Source organism: Cherax quadricarinatus, chromosome 82 (genome assembly GCF_038502225.1).
Source record: "Cherax quadricarinatus isolate ZL_2023a chromosome 82, ASM3850222v1, whole genome shotgun sequence".
Lineage (NCBI taxonomy): Eukaryota > Metazoa > Arthropoda > Malacostraca > Decapoda > Parastacidae > Cherax > Cherax quadricarinatus.
Window position 1 is genome coordinate 18,353,617 of NC_091373.1, and position 20,479 is coordinate 18,374,095.

At 44.7% G+C, this 20,479-nt stretch overlaps 1 protein-coding gene across 9 annotated transcripts in view; it reads right to left on the reverse strand.

Annotated features, from left to right (window-relative positions):
* The window catches only part of LOC128702897 (nuclear receptor coactivator 1), an 852,422-nt gene that overhangs the window by 488,568 nt on the left and 343,375 nt on the right, over window positions 1-20,479 (reverse strand). For all 9 annotated transcript variants that reach the window (XM_070102622.1, XM_070102623.1, XM_070102624.1 and 6 more), the window contains exon 3: window positions 9,003-9,156. In XM_070102622.1, coding sequence (XP_069958723.1) covers window positions 9,003-9,156 — 154 coding nt within the window. The remainder of the gene's footprint in view (window positions 1-9,002; window positions 9,157-20,479) is intronic.

Sequence of the window (20,479 nt, forward strand, 5' to 3'; positions counted from 1 at the left end):
TAACAGCTCTTAGCTTGTCAATAAAGTTAGGAATCCTTAACCTGTAAATAGCTTGTCAATAAAGCTAGGGATCCTTAACCTTGTCAAACCCTGTGTAAAAAAAAAAAAAAGGAGAGAGAGAGAGGAGAGAGGGAGAGGTAGGTGGGTGGGTGTAGGGAGGGCGAGGGGGAATGCTTGACTGGAGTGGGGGGAGAGAGAGAGATAGAGAGAGAGAGAGAGAGAGAGAGAGAGAGAGAGAGAGAGAGAGAGAGAGAGAGAGAGAGAGAGAGAGAGAGAGAGAGAGGGAGAGAGAGAGGGGGAGAGAGAGGGGGAGAGAGAGGGGGGAGAGAGAGGGGGAGAGAGAGGGGGAGAGAGAGGGGGAGAGAGGGAGAGAGAGAGGGAGAGAGAGAGAGAGAGGGAGAGAGAGAGAGAGAGAGAGAGAGAGAGAGAGAGAGAGAGAGAGAGAGAGAGAGAGAGAGAGAGAGAGAGAGAGAGAGAGAGAGATGGGGAGAGAGAGAGAGAGAGAGAGAGATGTCGGTAGGTGGGTTGGGGTAGGAGTGTGTACTCACCTAATTGTGGTGGAAAGGGTCGATACTCAGCTCCTGGCCCCGCCTCTTCACTGATCGCTACTAGGTCCTCTCTCTCTCTGCTTCCTGAGCTATGTCATACCTCGTCTTAAAGCTATGTATGGTTCCTGCCTCCACTATATCACTTGCTAGGCTATTCCACTTCCTGACGACTCTATTACTGAAGAAATACTCCCTAACATCCCTGTGACTCGTCTGAGTCTTCAGCTTCCAATTGTGACCCCTTGTTTCTGTGTCCCCTGTCTGGAACATCCTGTCTCTGTCCACTTTATCTATTCCACGCAGTATTTTATATGTCGTTATGATGTCTCCCATGACCGTCATGTCCTCCAGTGTCGTCAGTCCGATTTCCCTCAACCTTTCATCGTAGCACATTACCCTGAGCTCCGGAACTAGCCTTGTTGCAAACCTTTGTACTTTCTCTAACTTCTTGACGTGCTTGACCAGATGTGGGTTCCAACTGGTGCTGCATACTCCAGTATGGGCCTGACGTACACAGTATACAGCGTCTTGAGCGATTCCTAAGGTATCGGAACGCTATTCTCAGGTTTGCCAGGCACCCATATGCTGCAGCAGTTACCTGGTTGATGTGTGCCTCCGGAGACGTGCTCGTTGTTACGGTCACCCCAAGATCTTTCTCCTTGAGTGAGGTTTGTAGTCCTTGTCCACCTAGCCTATACTCTGCATGGGGTCTTCTTTGCCCTTCCACAATCTTCATGACTTTGCATTTGGCAGAGTTGAATTCGAGAAGCCAGTTGCTGGACCAGGTGTCCAGCCTGTCCAGGTCTCTTTGAAGTCCTGCCTGTTCATCATCCAATTTAATTCTCATTAAACTTATATCATCTGCAAACAGGGACACTTCAGAGTCTATCCCTTCCATCATGGCATTCGCATAAATCAAAAATAGCACTGGTCCTAGGACTGACCCCCTGTGGGACCCTGCTCGTCACAGGCGCCCACTGTGATACCTCTTCACGTACCATGACTCGTTGTTGCCTCCCTGTCAGGTATTCTCTGATCCATTGCAGTGCCCTTCCTGTTATATGTGCCTGATCCTCCAGCTTCTGCACTAATCTCTTGTGAGGAACTGTGTCGAAGGCCTTCTTGCAGTCGCAGGAAAATGCAATCAACCCACCCCTCTCTCTCGTGTCTTGCTTCTGTTACCTTGTCATAAAACTCGAGAAGGTTTGTGACACAGGATTTGCCTTCCATGAATCCATGCTGGTTGTCGGTTTATAATCGTGTTCCGTTCCAAGTGCTCCATCACTCTTTCTCCTGTGTATGTGTGTGTGTGTGTGTGTGTGTGTGCGCATGTGTGTGTATGTGTGTGTATGTGTGTGTATGTGTATGTGTGTGTGTATGTGTGTGTGTACTCACCTAATTGTGGTTGCAGGGGTCGAGACTCAGCTTCTGGCCCTGCCTCTTCACTGATCGCTACTGGATCCTCTCTCTCTCTGCTTCCTGAGCTTTGTCATACCTCTTCTTAAAACTATGTATGGTTCCTGCCGCTGTGTGAGTGAGGCAGAGGCAAGGGAAGGCATGCTGGCGTGCCCACCGAGAGGCCTGGCTACAGAGGGCAGCATCTGAGTGGCGCGAAATATGAACTAAGCTGGCAGACAGCATAGGCTGTCTGTGCAGACAGTACAGGCTGTCTACATAAGCTCGGCCACCTACCGAGCGTCGTCCCGACGCGACGATACTGGTGGTAAAAGGAACTCGGTCTCTCTCTCGTAGGAACAGGACACAGAACACAAAATAAAAACATATACATATGGACATGGAAAAAAAACTTCCTACAGGCAGGGAAGAAAAAAACATGTGGGGTGTGCTAAACATCATGGTCAAAGGCAGTGAGCGTCGAAGGGCATCACTGCATGCCTTCCTGCATCTGGACAGATACTGCAACACAGGAGGCATCACTGCGGCTGAGCTGTGACGTAACAGGGTACGGTCTCCTCTGGAACGGTGAAGCAGACATCGTAGGAGTCGCTGCAGGTTTTCACTCAACCTGGGGCACGACATGCTGGTGCCCTCGAGTGAGGCGTCGACAAAACTCGGCGACATGCTTGTAGACAGCCTGTACTGTCTGCACAGACAGCCCATGCTGTCTGCCAGCTTAGTTCATATTTTGCGCCACTCAAGTGTTGCCCTCTGTAGCCAGGCCTCTCGGTAGGCACGCCAGCCTGTCTGCCCTTGCCTCGCTCTCACTCACACAGCGGCCTAGCAGCAAGACACAAGTACGTACTAGTAGCTCTCTCTCGTGGGATGGCCCTTCCCGGGCCATGGGCACAACACAAGCCTGTGTACCCACCATGACATAACAATAAAGTAAAAAGCCTCTGAAGAAGACACGTATCATTTACACCCCGCTTGCAGCACCTACCAAACAAACCCATTAAACATTGGTAGCAGCGGTGATCGCAGCAGTTGTTTGCCCGGAGAGAGGAAGGAGAGGTATGAAGTCATCTTCACTTCATCACCCTACACAAGAAGCATCTGTCTCTCAATGAGTTATCCTGATGTCGTGTCTGCACGTTTGAGCATCCAGACACAGGTACAAGCAGAATCCAGCTGAAATTTGCCGAAATTCTCCGAGAATTGTAAGTGACTCCACGCTACAGCGTCCCATGCTGTTTCTCAAGTCACGTGTTCAGCGTCACTTGTATGTTGCTGTTGTTGTTCAGCTCAGCACAGCTGTTTCAGCAAGCCAGAGGTGAGTTTTGTGGCGATTTCTGCGTCGTGTGAGTTCTCCACGTGTTTGTGGGGAGGAAGTGGCCATTCCTCACCTTGCCCATGCTCGCCCTACTCACGCACACCCGTCTACCATACACTCACCACTGCCCCACTCCCTCTGCTGTGTTTTTTGCTGTTTTTCGTGTGATTCTTTGCCAGTGCTGTGTATCCGAGTGCCCGAGGCCACTCGAAGCTACGTGGATCAGCATGCCACGTAGATCACGACACCACATGGATCACGACGCCACGTTGGGTGTGGGCGATGTCACGTGGATCTACCAGCCACGTGAGTTACCAGATGTCCCAGGCCACATGCTGTGGTCTGCTGCCCGCATCACATTGACGTCACCCACGATGCTGCCCGACTTCATGACGTCACGATGTCTGCCTGACGTCACCTCGAGATGTCTGCTGACGTCACCTCGCAACATCATGCCTGACATCACATGATGTCACATCGAGTGTTTCTAGTAATTATTTCAGTATTGTCGAGAAGACTAAGAGAAGATATATGTCGTGTGTTAATTCCTCTCAGTCAGTGTTCTCACATTTTAGTATGTCTGTGTCAGTTTTATGCACAGAAAAGCATCATTTGCTAGTTTAAGCCATGTTGTACCACATGTACCGCGGGTGTGTTTAAAGTTTCCGTGTGTCCAGTGAGGTCTGAGCCAGACTTGAGTAGCACCACTGTGCTAAGTCACCCGATGTGACCAGTGCGTATGACAGCTGATGTCAAGACAGCCCCGAGTGACCGAGCCCTCTTGTACAGAAAGCTTTTATGCTCGTCGCTCGTGATGTTCTGCAGAATCGTACCTGCTACGATTCCCATCGAGATTTGTTTCACTTCACCTCCAGACCGTCAGAGTGCAGTTATATGTAGAGAAACAAGTCTGGGGACGCTTAGACTAACCTCTGCTATAACTCCAACTGCCGAGAGAATGATACTCGTCAAGCCGCAGTCAGCCCTGTCGGCAGGCGCTGTGTCAGCCTCGTGTCACAAGCTTCAGTGAGCAGCCTGCACAAAGAAGATGTCACTTTGACTGCTAGCTCGCTCACTGCAGTCTGGTGTATGATGTTATGACTCCCAGATGTTTCGCCCAGTCGTCTCTGCCACGACTCACTCCACAACTCGCTTCATGCTCGCCGGCAGTGACAGATCAGCGACAGTACCAGTCGAGAAGCGTCCTCCTGAGTCGCTTGTCAGAAGTCCTGCCCAGTTGCCGAGTTTTGTCGACGCCTCACTTGAGGGCACCAGCATGTCGTGCCCCAGGTTGAGTGAAACCTGCAGCAACTCCTACGCTGTCTGCTTCACCTTTCCAGAGGAGACCGTACCCTATTACGTCACAGCTCAGCTGCAGCGATGTCTCCCGTGTTGCAGTATCTGTCCAGACGCAGGAAGGCAGTGATGCCCTTCGACGCTCACTGCCTTTGACCATGATGTTTAGCACACCCCACATGTTTTTTTCTTCCCTCCCTGTAGGAAGTTTTTTTTCCATGTCCATATGTATATATATGTTTTTATTTTGTGTTCTGTGCCCTGTTCCTACGAGAGAGAGACTGAGTTCCTTTTACCACCAGTATCGTCGCGTCGTGACGACACGAGGTAGGTGGCCGAGCGTATGTAGACAGCCTGTACTGTCTGCACAGACAGCCCATGCTGTCTGCCAGCTTAGTTCACATTTTGCGCCACTAAGGTGCTGCCCTCTGTAGCCAGGCCTCTCGGTGGGCACGCCAGCCTGCCGGGCCTAGCCACGCTCTCACTCACACAGCGGCCTAGCTGGAAGACACAAGGCGTCCCAGCTCTCTCTCGTGAGATGGCCCTGCCCGGGCCATGGGCACAAACACACAAGCCTGTGTACCCACCACGACACTTAACAATAAAGTAAGAAGCCTCCGAAGACGTATCATTTACTCCCCGCTACCATACTACCAAACTCATTAAACAGTGTGCGTATGTGTGCGTGTGTGCACGTGTGTGTGTGTGTGTGTGTGTGTGTGTGTGTGTGTGTGTGTGTGTGTGTGTGTGTGTGTGTGTGTGTGTGTGTGTGTGTGTGTGTGTGTGTCCAGGTTGCTCCTTCAACTTGTATAGTTCGGTCTTTGTATCATTACATTTACTGACGTTAGTGTATTGGTTATTAATTCTGGATGAATGACTAAAATAAACAAACCTTGGTAATGTATATAGCAGAGTTAAACCAACAAAATACTCAAGAAATCAATAGATGTTTTAAAAAGATAAACTCATAAAGGTAGTGGAATGGAAGACAATAAGGTTCGATTCAATGAAGGGGACGACAAGTACAACTGCTTGAATCAAGAGCCCCTCACCGGTTGTCCACTAATATATAAGGTCACTCCCCTGTCCTTCCTCTTCTGCCTCCTCCTCGTCCTCCTCCTGCCTCCTCCTCGACCTCGTCGTCCTCGTCGTTGTCAACATGACAAGCCTGGGTGTGCCGCCCTCATTCGTCAAGAGTAAAAGATCAAGTGCTAGGTGATGACTTGCATCTTGCCACAAAGTTTATTAAGTTGAGACAAAGTTGACTAAATATGGGAGTGATCATACGCCTTAAATGAATCTTTTTTACTTTCTGCTGAAGATAGTTCTACAGTATTGACAATTTACTTTTGTGAGTGAACACTGAAAGTCTAGTTAGAGTGAGTGTGAGTAACCATGAGTCTGCTGGTCCTCCTGCATTCAACCACTCTCACCCTACAAGTTCTCACTTCAATAACGTTCACTATATGTTCACTATTTCTAAGTTTTACTGTATGTCACACAGAGTGTCCCCATAAGTCTGGAACCATAGCGTCATTGTACAGGACGCCGAAGGTCTGTGTATACTGTATACCATACCTTAACCTTTGCTCACAGCCTGGTTGATCTGGCACCTGGTAAAGATACTTGTCCAGTTTCTTCTTGAAGACTTGTACACTTGCCCCATCAGTGTTTCTGATATATTCTAGTAGGATGCTGAATAGTCTGGGGCCCTGGTCACTGATACAGTGTTCCCTTATTGTGTCCACTGCACCCCTGCTTTTCACCGGGTTTATTTTGCACAAGACCCTCAAGTACTTTCCAGTTATATATTATCATGTATATCTCCACTGCTCCACTGAGTATATATTTTGAGACTAAGACATTCCCAGTAATTTAAAAGCTTTAGTGACTCTATGGGGAGCCGTATGTGATCTCTGCATCTGTTTAAGCTTTGATATCTCTCCTGCCCTGAACTGGGCCATCAACACTGAACAATATTATAAACGAGAGAGCACAGGCGATTTGAAAAGTGTCACCACTGGCACCATTTCCTTTGTTTTTGAAAGTTCTCATTATCCATCCTGCCATTTTCTTGGCTGTCGTGGCATTTGTCTTATTGTGTTCTTTGAACGAAATGTCAGCTGACATAACTACTCCCAGGTGTTTCACGTGTTCCTTTCATTCTATTTGATAATCCTTTTGAATTTTGTCTTCAGCGTCCCTTTCGAGTTCTACATTCTTTCCACATCTAAACAGACAGATATAGATACCAAAATATCCGGGAAAAAATGATAAATGTACAATTGTTATGTGTCTGTGTCTAGCATTAGGAACAATATTAGGAGAAGTGAATAATGAAACAGAATGTTATAAGAATGCAGTTAGAAGTCAGAGTAGATCTATAACTCACTATGATATCATAACCATAGATAATGTGAGAAATCACGAAAGCTCTTGGAAGTTCACTATTTTTTCACATTGGTTGTGTCTGCATACTGTGATATCACCTGTTTACTGTGATCTTATTGTATAAATATGTTTATGGATCAACTGACTTTATCTCGTTGACATCATTATGCTGTATGAATGTGTTCCATACTCGAGTCATCCTGGGTATGTATGATCTCAGATGGAGTGATGTTCTGGAGAAGGGTACAGCCAGAGTGAAGTTACTGCTTTCTGCCCGTCTTGTGGCATAAAAGCTTGTTTCACGCTGTCCTCGAAGTGGATCCAAGTGTGGTACTTCGACAATATTGGCCTTGTACATAACAGTAAGGCCACCCACATCCCTCCTTTGTTGAAGGCTCTGCTGAAATGACAGATCTATCCAGGATGGGCCCAGGTGAGAGATGAGATGTCTTGCTCTGTTCTCTACTTTGTCAAGCAGTCGCAGATGAGAGGGGGGGGGGCAGGCAAACCAAGAAAGTGGAGCATACTCAAGGTGTGAGCGTACTTGTGCCTCGTACAGAATCTTGCAACCCCTACTGTCAAGCAGATGCGAGATACGGCGAAGTGCTGTAAGCTTCCTGGCTGCCTTGTTTGCAAGATTTACAAGGTGGTTCTTCATGGTTAGTTTGGAGTCAAATTTCACCCCAAGGATATCAACTTTTTCTCCAGGTGTCAACACCCTCCCATTCATCCTTACTACTGCACAAGCATTACCATCATGGTGCCTAGAGACGATCATCATTTGCGCTTTCTCAGGTGCAAATGTTACTTGCCATCTATTTCCCCAAGCTGATGTAGCTCTCAGCTGGTGATTGATGTAGCTTAGAGCAGCTGGCATTTCTTCTCTTGGATAAGTGAATGTCAGTGTACAGTCGTCTGCATATGCATGTGATTCTGGGATGAGATGAAGAAGGTCGTTGAAGTAGACATTCCATAACAATGGTCCCAGTACGCTTCCTTGTGGAACACTTGCCCCAATAGGATGTCTTGCTGATTCCGTTCCATTGAGAACTACACTTAGAGATCTACCATGAAGGTAATCACTGATGAGACATAGCATAGAGCCTGCAATTCCCAGTGCTTGAAGTTTTGCTAAGAGGCCCTGGTGCCACACCCGGTCGAAAGCGCCAGCAATGTCCAATGCTACCACACAGCTGACTTTGGATTCATCCAGTGACTGGTGCCACTTAGTGGAGAGGTTTAACAACAGATCAACAGCAGAGTAACCTTTCCTGAAGCCATATTGACGATCACAAAGTAGTGAGTGGTAGTCAAAAAACTCTGTCATTTGTCTTGAGATTATTGTCTCAAGGATCTTGCCAGTGATTGACAGGAGTGACACTGGTCTGTAGTTGCTGATTTCTGCTCTGCTCTTCTTTTTGTGAACAGGGACTACATTTGCCTCTTTCCATAGAGAGGGCCATTTACACTGTACTAGGCAGTGCTGAAAGATACGACTTAGAGGTGCTGCTAGCTGGTCTGCACATCTTCTCAGCAATCTTGGGCTCAACTTGTCTGGGCCCACAGCCTTTTCTTGGTCAAGCGATTTAAGAAGGAAATGCACCTCCTCCTGCCTTATTGTCACCACTGACAGTTTTGACACAGTTCTTGCAGCTAGCCAAGCAATAGAATATTTAGGGTCGGGTTTGACAGGCTTTTAAATCAGGACTCTGTTTTCAATAGTAGGAAGTTGCAAAGGGAACGTATGGGTGGGGGTGACCAAGCAAAGGGAACGTGTGGGTGAGAGTGACTAAGCAAAGGGAACGTGCGAGGTGTCACCTGAAGACTATTCCAGTGTCCTGGCCTAATCAAGCAGATTCTTGGTGGCAACCACACAGTCCAAAATATGAACCACTTGAAGAATTTATGAAGTCCCTTCTTGAAGATACGAAGGTGAGGGTGGGAGCAGGACACCTGGGTGAGGGAGCAGGACACTTGGGTGAGGTAGCAGGACACCTGGGAGAGGGAGGGAGGGTGAGAGGATGGCAAGGACATACCTGGTTGACAGTCTGCTGCAGGATGGCGCACTTGTCCGGCTTGACAGAGAGCGAGCTCATGTCAGAGGCGATGCTGGCTTGGATTAACTCTGCCAGCTCCTCGATGTATGTGTTCTCCTGCTCTCGACGACGCTTCTCATTAAGGCACTTGTTGCTGCAACACCAGAGAACACCAACGTTAGCACCATCACAAACAACACACACTCATACACGGGGAGGGTGGCAGAGAGAGCGAGAGAGAGAGAGAGAGAGAGAGAGAGAGAGAGAGAGAGAGAGAGAGAGAGAGAGAGAGAGAGAGAGAGAGAGAGAGAGAGAGAGAGAGAGACAACTAGAAAAGACAGTAAAGTAAAAGATAATGAAAGCAACAGGTGTTGCCCTTTATTATAGGGTAAGAAAGAGTAACCCTTTCTTATACATAATGTTCTCTTGTTAAGTCACTTATTCTTTCCGGGCTGGAATACTGCTGTACACTAACAGCGGCTTTCAAGTCAGGTGAAATTGCAGATCTTGAGAACGTACAGAGGATTTTCACTGCACCCTACGTTTAATCAAGCACCTTAATTACTGTGAATGAAGGCAAGAAATGCACTTTATAATTTACAAATTGTTAATCCTTGACTGACTGCTTCCAAATCTGCACATAGAAATCACTCGAAAGCATAAGACTCGGCAGACAGTGCAACACACCTCCAATGAAAAGTGGGGGGTGCCATGAATACACTATGAAAACGCGTAAGTGTCAGGGGGCCCAAGACGGCTCAACAGCCTCCCATCATACATAAAGGGAATTACCTATTAATAAACTATTGGCTGTCTTCAAGAGGGAACTGAAAAGGTGAATGCACAACATCCTCGAGATTTCCTTTTGGCCGTCCTTACTTCCTCCTTGAGTATTCGCCTCGACCCTCGGGTCATGCGGATTAGTATAGCTCCTTACTTAGCCGCCCTCACACTCACTGAACACAGGTACACTTGCGGCTGGGTGTCAGCTGATCAATTTGGTCCCCAGGGTCTCGTCTGTCATACGTCAAAAGGAAAGTATGCTAGACACAAAGAAGTCAGTGACATCAAGTGAAGGCTCATCATGACTTAAGAAATCGTAATGACACGATTGCAAATAAACCATACCCCCGGCCGGGATTGAACCCGCGGTCGGGCTGGAGTTTTGAGACTCTATGACCGCGGGTTCAATCCCGGCCGGGGGTATGGTTTAAGGCTCATCATATTCCTATGTCCAGTAGAATGGAAACCTCAGGAACAAAGGCCTTATGGAAGCCACAAACACCCGGATGCAGTGACCATGCTAACCTGGAAAGACGGTAAGCAGATTTCAGGGGACCACACCTGTGCATTTACACTGATTGACACCTACTTACAATACTCTGAAGCTGAAAGGGGTGGTGATACCAGTTTCAAGGAGACCCAGTTACAGTGCACTGGCCCAACAGATTGGAGAATCTCGGAGCATAAGGCTAATGTGCTCTCAGATTCTTAAAGAGTTGGGTGACAAACTCATGAGGGAAACCAAGGACCCCAGAGTGACCAGCTTCCTTTTCCAGAGATTCAGTAATGCGATCGGGAGAGGAAATGCCTGCAATATTCTGGACACACAACATGCCGCCTGGAAGCTGAATGAAGTATTCGAGATGAAGGCTCTGAGATGCAATGCAAGTTGTTCTCCCTCCCAATATACATTTTTAATATTTTAATGCATTTTTCAAACAAGTTCATGCACATAGCATATAAGGGGTAGTAAGGAAAGCAAATACTCAAACAGCTCCAGAAAGAAACATCCAGAGCTTTCTCTGAAGTACATCAATTCTTTTCTCTGAGGATGTCGGTCCCTAGTCAATTATAGAGGTGATGCTATAGACAAATAACCTGTAAATACGAAAATGAACCTTGTGATGGCATCATATGGTTCATTTTATGTGTGTATTATTTGTGTATTGCTCCAGTCATGGTATTGTGCCTGGATCTGGCTGAGTGGAGAAAGTATTGTGTACTTTGATACAGAGTGTGCAGATTCGAGTCCTGCTGTGGACTGAGAGATAATGTTTATTAAAAGTTCACCCATTTGCGAATTGTTAAGCATGCACATGCACATGTGCGTGCACACACACACACACACACACACACACACACACACACACACACACACACACACACACACACACACACATGCACACACACACAAGAGTGAATGGAAGAGTAATGTAAAAGAATGGAACAAGATTTGGAGAGCAAACTGGGTGAGCTTTCTGCAAAATGGAGAAGAGAATGGAGACAGAGCAGAAGAAATGGGAGTCACAAGCTGAAGCCACAGAAGCCAGAATATGGACCCTAGAATATGAGGTAAATATGCTGAAGCAAGTTACAGGACAAGTCCCCAGAGAAGACATGCATCTGAAGCAGGTACACCCCTATTAAATGAGGAGCCCAACAGAAAGGAAGGAGACAAGACTTATGCTAAGGCCCTATCAGTCCACCAAGCAAGGCCGAGGAATGTAGGGAAAGAGCTGTTAGGAGCAGGGATAGCAGTGAGGGGGGAGAAGGTAGAGAATGTGACAGGTTGCATGCAGAGGCATGACCATGCCACCAAGAGTTACAGGAACAAATAGGGAGACAATGGCTATGTACAAATGGGACCCAAAAACACAGAGGGAAAGACAATGGGAGGAGAGGGAGAAGTCAGTGTTTATTCATGGGCTTCAGGAGAGCAAAGGGAGGACACATAATGAAAAACAGCAGAAAGAAAAACAGGAGATTGAAAACATCAAAGAAATAGGTGAGGACATAACTAAGATAATAAATTTTCAGAGAATAGGAGGGTACTTGAAGGGGAGAAATTGGCCGGTCAAACTGATTTTCAAGACAGAAATGGTGCAGAACAGGGTCCTGCAAGAGGAAGGAATCATCAACATACAAAAGGGTGTTCCTAGACTGCAACAGAACAAGAATAGAATGATAGCTGCTGTCGAAGAAGACACAGAAACAAAAGGGGCTGGGAAGAGAGACAAAGACAGAGTCAGCAGAGGATAATCAGAGCTGGGTAGAGCAACCAGCGCAAGTACACACAAAACCACCCTCAGAACCCCACAGCCAAACATGCTATCCCAACAGAAACCACAATCCACAATTATAGCCCCCACCCCACAGCACAGTGCCAGGACCCAACCCCCACATACCCCCAGAACACTGTGTTGGAGAGGAAACTGAAGGTATGGTACACCAACACTGGACATCACAGCTCTCACTGAACCCAAGCTCACAGGAATGATAATAGGTGCTATATCAGATTTTGAGGAAGGACAGAGTGAACAGATGGGGTCGAGGAGTGGCACTGCTCATCAAAAACCAAAAGGATTTTGATGAGCTGGAGAGAGGAGACAGGAGAAGCAAGAGACCACGTAATAGAACACCAGTCTGGAGGTCCCAAGGTGGTAATTGCAGTGATGTATAACCCACCACAAAACAGCAGGAGGCCAAGGCAAGAATATTATGAGAGTAACAGAAAAACGTTGACACACTGGCTGAAGTGGCCAGAAGGGCTCATGCGAGCAGGGCAAGGCTGCTGATTGTGGGTGACTTCAATCACAAAGAAATTGACTGGGAGAACCTGGAGCCACATGGGGGCCAAGAAACGTGGAAGGTTAAATGATGGAAGTGGTACTGGAAAACCTCATGTGCCAACACATAAGGGACACTACCAGAGAGAGAAGAGAGGATGAACCAGCAGGACTGGACTTTTTCTCCTTCAGTAGTGCAGATATTGGAAGATATCACATATGAAAGACCCCTTGGGGCCAGTGACCATGTGGTTCTGGCAGGAGGTCTGTAAAATGAGATGGAATATGTGACAACAATATGCAAGGAAGCTGAGGAGAGGTTTCTACCTAAGGGTAACAAAAATAATGAGAAGGCCAGGATGTTCGAATCTCCTCCGGTATGGCTCGAAAACATTAGGGACGTGTTCCCATATAACACTTGCTATCCCTATCCCTATCCCTATTCACCCATCAGCTTAAAATGGGTACCTGGGTGTTAGTCGACATGTTGTGGGTTGCATCCTGGAACAACACTGACCTAATATGCCCGAAATGCTCAGCATAACAAGGGGCTTTCGCTTTCTATATAGTAGTATGTTACTGATGTTAGCTAGGCCTGTATACCATGTACATGTACTTGTAGTAAATAAAGATATTATAATTATTAAATGTGTAGAGAGGCCAAAACCAAGTGTGCTAGAGAGTGGAAGAAGTACAGAAGGCAAAGAACCCAGGAGAATAAGGAGAGCAGTCGTCAAGCCAGAAATGAATATGCACAGGTAAGAAGGGAGACCCAACGACAATACAAAAATGACATAGCAGCAAAAGCAAATCTGACCCAAAGCTGTTGTACAGCCACATCAGGAGGGAAACAACAGTCATGCACCAGATAATCAGGCTGAGGAAGGAAGGAGGGGAGATCACAAGTAACGACCAAGAAGTATGTGAGGAGCTCAACATGAGATTCAAATAAGTGTTCACTGAGGAGACAGAAGGGACTCCAGAAAGACAGACAAGTGGGGTCCATCATCAAGTGTTAGACACAATACATACAACTGAGGAAGAAATGAAGAGGCTGCTAAGCAAGCTAGATACCTCAAAGGTGATGGGGCCAGATAACATCTTTCCATGGGCCCTGAGACAGGGAGCAGAGATGCTATGCATACCACTAACAACAATCTTCAACACATCTATCGTAACAGGGCGACTACCTGAGGTATGGAAGACAGCAAATGGAGTCCCAATTTTTTAAAAAAAAGGAGACAGACATGAAGCATTAAACTACAGACCAGTGTCACTGACATGTATAGTATGCAAAGTCATGGAGAAGATTATCAGAAGAGTAGTGTAGCACCTAGAAAGGAATGAGCTTATCAATAACAACCAGCACAGTTTCAGGGATGGGAAATCCTGTGTCACAAACCTACTGAGTTCTATGACAGGGTAACAGCAGTAAGATAAGAGAGAGGGGTGGGTAGACTGCATTTTCATGGACTGTAAGAAGACTGTCAACACAGTTCCACACAAGAGATTAGTGCATAAGCTGGAGGACCAGGCAGGTATGGATCAGGGAATGCCTGAGAGAGTCATTGTAGAGTCATTGTACAAGACGAAGTGTCAGAGTGGTCGCCTGTGATGAGTGGGGTTCCACAGGGGTCAGTCCTAGGACGTGTGCAGTTTCTGGTATATGTGAACGACATGACGGAAGGAATCGACTCAGAAGTGTCCCTGTTTGCAGATGATGTGAAGTTGATGAGAAAAATTCAATCCGACGAGGACCAGGAAGAACTACAAAGGGATCTGGACAGGCTGCAGGCCTGGCCCAGAAACTGGCTCCTGGAGTTCAACCCCACCAAGTGCAAAGTCATGAAGATTGGAGAAAGGCAAAGAAAAGCACAGATGGAGTAGAGTCTAGGGGGCCAGAGACTACATACCTCACTCAAGGAAACGGACCTTGGGGTGAGTATAACATCGGGCACATCTCCTGAGGTCCACATTAACAAAATAACTGTTGTAGCATATGGGCTACTAGCAAACTTAAGAATAGCATTCCAATATCTCAATAAGGAATCGTTCAGGACCCTGTATACTGTGTATATCAGGCCTATATTGGAGTATGCAGTACCAGTCTGGAACCCACACCTAGCCATGAACGTACGTTAAGTCCAAAGGTTTGCAACAAGACTAGTCCTGGAGCTAAGGGGCATGTCCTAAAGGAGAGATGAAGGGAAATCGACATGATGACACTGGAGGACAGGAGAGACAGGGGGGATATGAAAATGACATATAAAATACTGAGAGGAATTGACAAGGAGGACAGAGACAGGATGTTCCAGAGATGGAACACAGCAACGAGGGGTCACAATTGGAAGCTGAAGACAGATAAATCACAGGGATGTTAGGAAGCATTTCTTCAGTCACAGAGTTGTCAGAAAGTGGAATCGTCTTGGAAGTGATGTAGTGGAGGCAGGATCCATACACAGCTTTAAGAAGAGGTATGATAAAGCCCATGGAGCAGGAAAAGTGACCTAGTAACGACTGTTGTCCCCCTTATTGAGCAATCTGTATATGGAATTTTTCGAGGCTAGAATGTTGAAAGATTTCCTGCCCTGTAAAACTAAATGGTACAGATATGTGGATGATATGTGTCTTTGGCTAATTGATATCGTCCTTGATACATTTTTACTGTGACTTATCGCTTTAATCCCATCTATTAAATTCACCATGGAGAAAGATGCGGACTGTAAATTTCATTCTTAGAAGTGTTGATATATGTACTGGGTTGATAGGAAGTTTAAGTTTACAGTATATAGGAAGGCCACCAATGTGTGCTCATACATTCACTACTATTCCAACCATGACACTACAGTCAAAAGGAGTGTATTTCTTTCTATGTTTTTGAGAGCCTATAGTGTGTGCAGTCCCGAGTTCCTAGAAGAAATTAGGAAAATATTTGCCACTGGTATGAAACTGCGGTATCCTAAGGCGTTTGTGGAATCTACCTTGGTGGCAGCTAAGAAAACTTATTACAGAGCAGAACCTAGGAGAACACCTCAGACCAAGAATGTGCTGGTCCTCCCATATAACCAGAATTTATGTATCCTGCCGAATGCTCTTAGGAGATTTAATATACAAGTAGTATTTAAAAATTCTCGGACTGTTAGAAGCATCCTGATAAAGAATGCATCCCAACATGTTCGTGGTGTCTACAGAGTTGGTTGCAACGGTTGCAGTCTCTTCTATTTGGGGCAAATGGGAAAACCATTGGAGGTGAGAATGTCCCAGCACCGTACAGTACAGGAGTCGAAAGCAATTTTCAACCATATTAGAGCTTGTAATAACCCGGCAAGTTGGTGGGAAACAAGAGTCATTTTTCCTTGTTCCTCCTGGCTTGAAAGGAATATTGTAGAATCGGCAATTATTAAGCATGATAGGCAGTCATTACACAACATCAGTGACGGGGTGTTCAAATTAGAGGCGTTTTTAGTTAAGGCAATAGTACACAGTTTAAAATTTGGCTCTTATATGAATGCATTAGACTGTCTTAAATGTAGTGTCACACCGAAGAATTAGGGCCTATTTTTCCTGCAGTTTCTGAAGGTTGAACCAGAGTTTGCCTCAGAATTATGTGGGTTGAATATTTGTGGCCATCTTTCTTGTTACTGCAGATGCCTCCCCTTTAAACGAGTTCATTTTAATAAGCCCCGTTTCCTTTACATAACTTTTAGAAGTCTCCCCTCTAAATGTTACCGTTTTCTCGTCAATTTAAACTGACACGGTGTCCCTTGGAAGGTTACCCTATAATTGCCAGAGACTCACAATATATTTGTGTGTGTAAAGTTATTGACATCATAGTGGAATATCGAATTTTTATTATGGCCACATTAATTTTGTTCAAGCTATTACAATATCAGTGATATCAATGTTTGTGGGATTTTTCTAATACTATAATATTCATCATTCTGGCTTTGGGCACTGTTGTGCCTGAGGGCACTTCCTGTACCCTCTCTCCCTCACTCTAGTGAAGACGGTCCTCTGGGAAAGTACTTGCTTGGACATCCTCCTCTTTTCTGAAATTTTGCAAGCTCCTGATGTGTTGATTGCAATACAAAAAGCCATGAGCTATCATTCTACTCCCCCCGTGGTTGTTTTGCATCCTGTATTGCTTGGTTTGCGATATTTGCATGCAATAAGATCACAGTAAACAGGTGATATCAGAATATCCAATATATATATATATATATATATATATATATATATATATATATATATATATATATATATATATATATATATATATATATATATATATATATATATATATATATATATATATGTCGTGCCGAATATGTAAAACTGGTCAATTAGCCAAAACTCATTTAAAATTAAGTCCTTTCTGAAATTTTCTCTTGTACGTTTAAAGATATATTTTTTTCATTAATGTTAATGTAAAAAATTTTAATTTTGCACCAAAAGAATCTTAGAAAACTTACCTAACCTTATTATAACAACAACAATTTATTTTAGCCTAACCCAACTAAATATATTTTAAATACGTTTACAATAATTTAGTACTAAACAAGCACAATCAAATATATTTTTTTCGTTAGGTTCAGAATGATTTTGGCGAAATTATTGCATACATAAATTTTTGCTTGTCCTATATGGCAAGATGAGCGTTGCTATTTAAGCCAAGATGGCAAGTTCTGCCTATTCGGCACGACATATATATATATATATAAAGGCTCTGGAAAATTTATGGAGTTAACAATCAGAGGTCAATAATTATATTATGTGAGAGTCACCGGAGTTAGGTGTATGAATGTTCGTGTGTAGGTCTTGTTAAAGGAGTTAGGCTCGTTGATGAGTTGCTAACATGATGCCACTAACGAGTCCACTAGTTTGATAAACAACCACAACCATCCAACAGTGATTCGTGTGACACAAGTAATCAATATAAATTACTTTACAACACAAGACGGACTACATACAGACTCTAAATGTTTTTTTTTTATATCTACGTACGTACGTACGTACACGTACGTGTGTGTGTGTGTGTGTGTGTGTGTGTGTGTTTATGCGCGTGCGTGTGCGTGCGTGCGTGCGTGCGTGCGTATGGCCATGCTGCCATCAGACTCATGATTAGATAATTAACATGGACGTTATAACACAATCTATGTTACGTATCAGCCAGCAGATAACCTTCCCCTCCCCTCCCCCTCCTCTCCTCTCCCCTGCTCATTTCTACTGGGATCATAATATACCTGTGACAGATCTCTAGGGTTATTCTACAATACCAGTCACCCCTCTGCCCAAACTTCCTTCTTGAGCACCTGTTCAACCAAACTGCAGGTGGCAGCAGCCCGCTAGCCCACATAGTCATCAGTGTCATTCATCTGGTATTTACCTGAAGGTTACCTGAAGACAATTCCCAGGGTCACCGCCTCCACGGCGTGATCCCAGCCAAGCTAAGACTCTTGGTGAATAACCTGATCACGAACTAATCCAAGGAACTTAACAAGCTCTCTATGAAAGTTAGCTACGAATTTGTTGATAATTTCCCGTATTTCTGAATTTTGGTCTCTTTACACTTAATGAGTTTTCTCTTGGTGTATTCATGGCGCCTCTGTTTTTCAATGGAGGTATTCTGTACCGTCTGCCAAGCCCTTTGCTTTCGTAGGAAGTGATTTCAGTGACCGAATTTGCAATTTCTTCAAAATTTTCCAAGTGTAACAATGATTCGTCCTTCTGTCCTATGTTCCAAGAAGTACAGTACAAGGGACCTCCAGTCTTCCCAGTAAGTTATGTACCTAACAGAGTGTCTACACACATGGAGGTTCTCTGTACATTTTCCAACTCTGCAATTTCGCCTACCTCGAAAGGGGCTATTAGTGCACAGCAATATTCCAGCCTAAAGAGAACAAGTGACTTAAAGAGCATCAGCATTGGCTTCGCATCTCTAGTTTTGAAGGTTACAGTAATCCAGCTTATTGTGTTCCTTGCAGCTGTGATGATATTGTTGTGATCCTTGAAAGTGAGATCTTCGACATTATCACTTACTAAGTCTCTCACAGTAAACTTCGGCTCTACTGCGTGAAGTGTGTGTTGTGTGTTCACTTCCAGTTTTTATGTCCTCAAATTTTCCATAACAAAGTAATTGAAATTTGCTCTCATTTAACATCATATTATTGTCGTTGACCCAGTGGAAAGCTTGGTTAATATGAGCTTGGGGGTTTACGGGGTCATCAATTGATACAAATTCTACAATAGCATCGTCCGCACAGGATAATACAGTGCTATGATTAATGTTTCTGTCCATGTCAGATATAATGAATGAAAAAGATAACTTGGGTAAGTACTGTGCCCTAGGTAACAGAACTTTTCACTGTGGCTCCCTTTAGCTTCACTGCTGTTATTTGGGCTCTATTTGTTAGGAAGTTAAATATCCATCTGCCCACTCTTCCAGTTATTCCTTATGTATACAGTTTGTGTGCTATTGCACTATGGTTGCATTTGTCGAAGGCTTTTGTGAAGTCTATGTACAGTACATCAGCATTCTGCTTGTTCTAGTACATCCGAGACTGTGGTGATGGTCCAGTATCTTTGATATACCTTTGATGTAACTCTGAAGGGTTTCAAGCACTTTTCTTTTGTCATAGCCCGGTCCTAGGCCAGGCTTGTCTGGTTATTATAAGAGACAGGAGCGACCTGCTCAAAGCCTATGTTGCCCTGCGCTGTGCAATTGAGAATATATGATTAGCAATCTTGTTTCCCGAAGCGGTTTCTAACATCTGGGCCTCATTTCTCTCGTTTTAAAGGTTCTCATTATTCATCATGTCATACTGCTGGTCTTATTGTGTTTTCTACGAAACAGTGGTTTATATACGAGGATAATATTAGCAGGTTCTCAGCTGTTACTCCCACCTCTTCTATAATACCATCGCATGATGTTAACAATTAAGTTCTGCGTAATTTATTTACTCTTACACAAATTATATTTTTTAATCTCTAATGTGGATTTCTGTAACAGGTCCAAAAACTCCATTTGTCAGAGAACATTTGTGAAGTAGCCTATGATAATAACGTTAAAGATGATGATGATAATGGTGATAATGAGGAATGCTGATAATAATAATAATGATAGAAAACGAAACTCAAATTATCAGGACCTAAATAATTACAACAATTCAGAGCCAAAGAAATTTATGAAAAAATCGAGATGACTCAACATGATGAGGTGAATAAGTATTAAATAAATAATTATTTATATAAAGTGTTTATTATAAGTGTGCATTAATGTAAGCACGAAGATAAAAGAGAGTAAAGAAGTGGGTGACACGAGAGGGAGGAGAATGTGAAGGAGTGGGTAACAAGAAAGGGTGATAAGAGTAGGTGAGAGGAGTGAGAGAGAGCAAGAGAAAGAAGACAGGAAAGGAGAGATAAGGGAAGGAGAGGAGGGAATCGTAGTGAGAGCAGCAGCGTCGACACAGTAGACAAGTCAGCGACATCATTGTTAAGTACAAGACTACATCATTCTCCAGCAAACACAATAATACCACAAGACGGGCAGCCATGAGTAGCGTTACTCGTGCACTACCTCCCTCAAGGAGTTTATCAGCTATCATATATACCTCCACTAACTGGTATTTGCAACCTTGTCACTACACAGAAAAACAGCATAAACTTGAGGCTATACTAGCGATCAGCTGAGAGTTGCAATGTTGAAGCCTAGCAGTGATGAGTCTGGTCAACCAGGTTGTTGGTGCCAGCTATGAGTAGATGGTGTCAGCTGTGGGTTTTCTCAACTGTTGTTCAACACATTTTTATATAATCTGACACCACATTACTCATCAATACTGACCATTACATGAGAACCATTACTATTACATGATCATGTAATGGTCACTAATGTTTCTCATCTAATGGTCA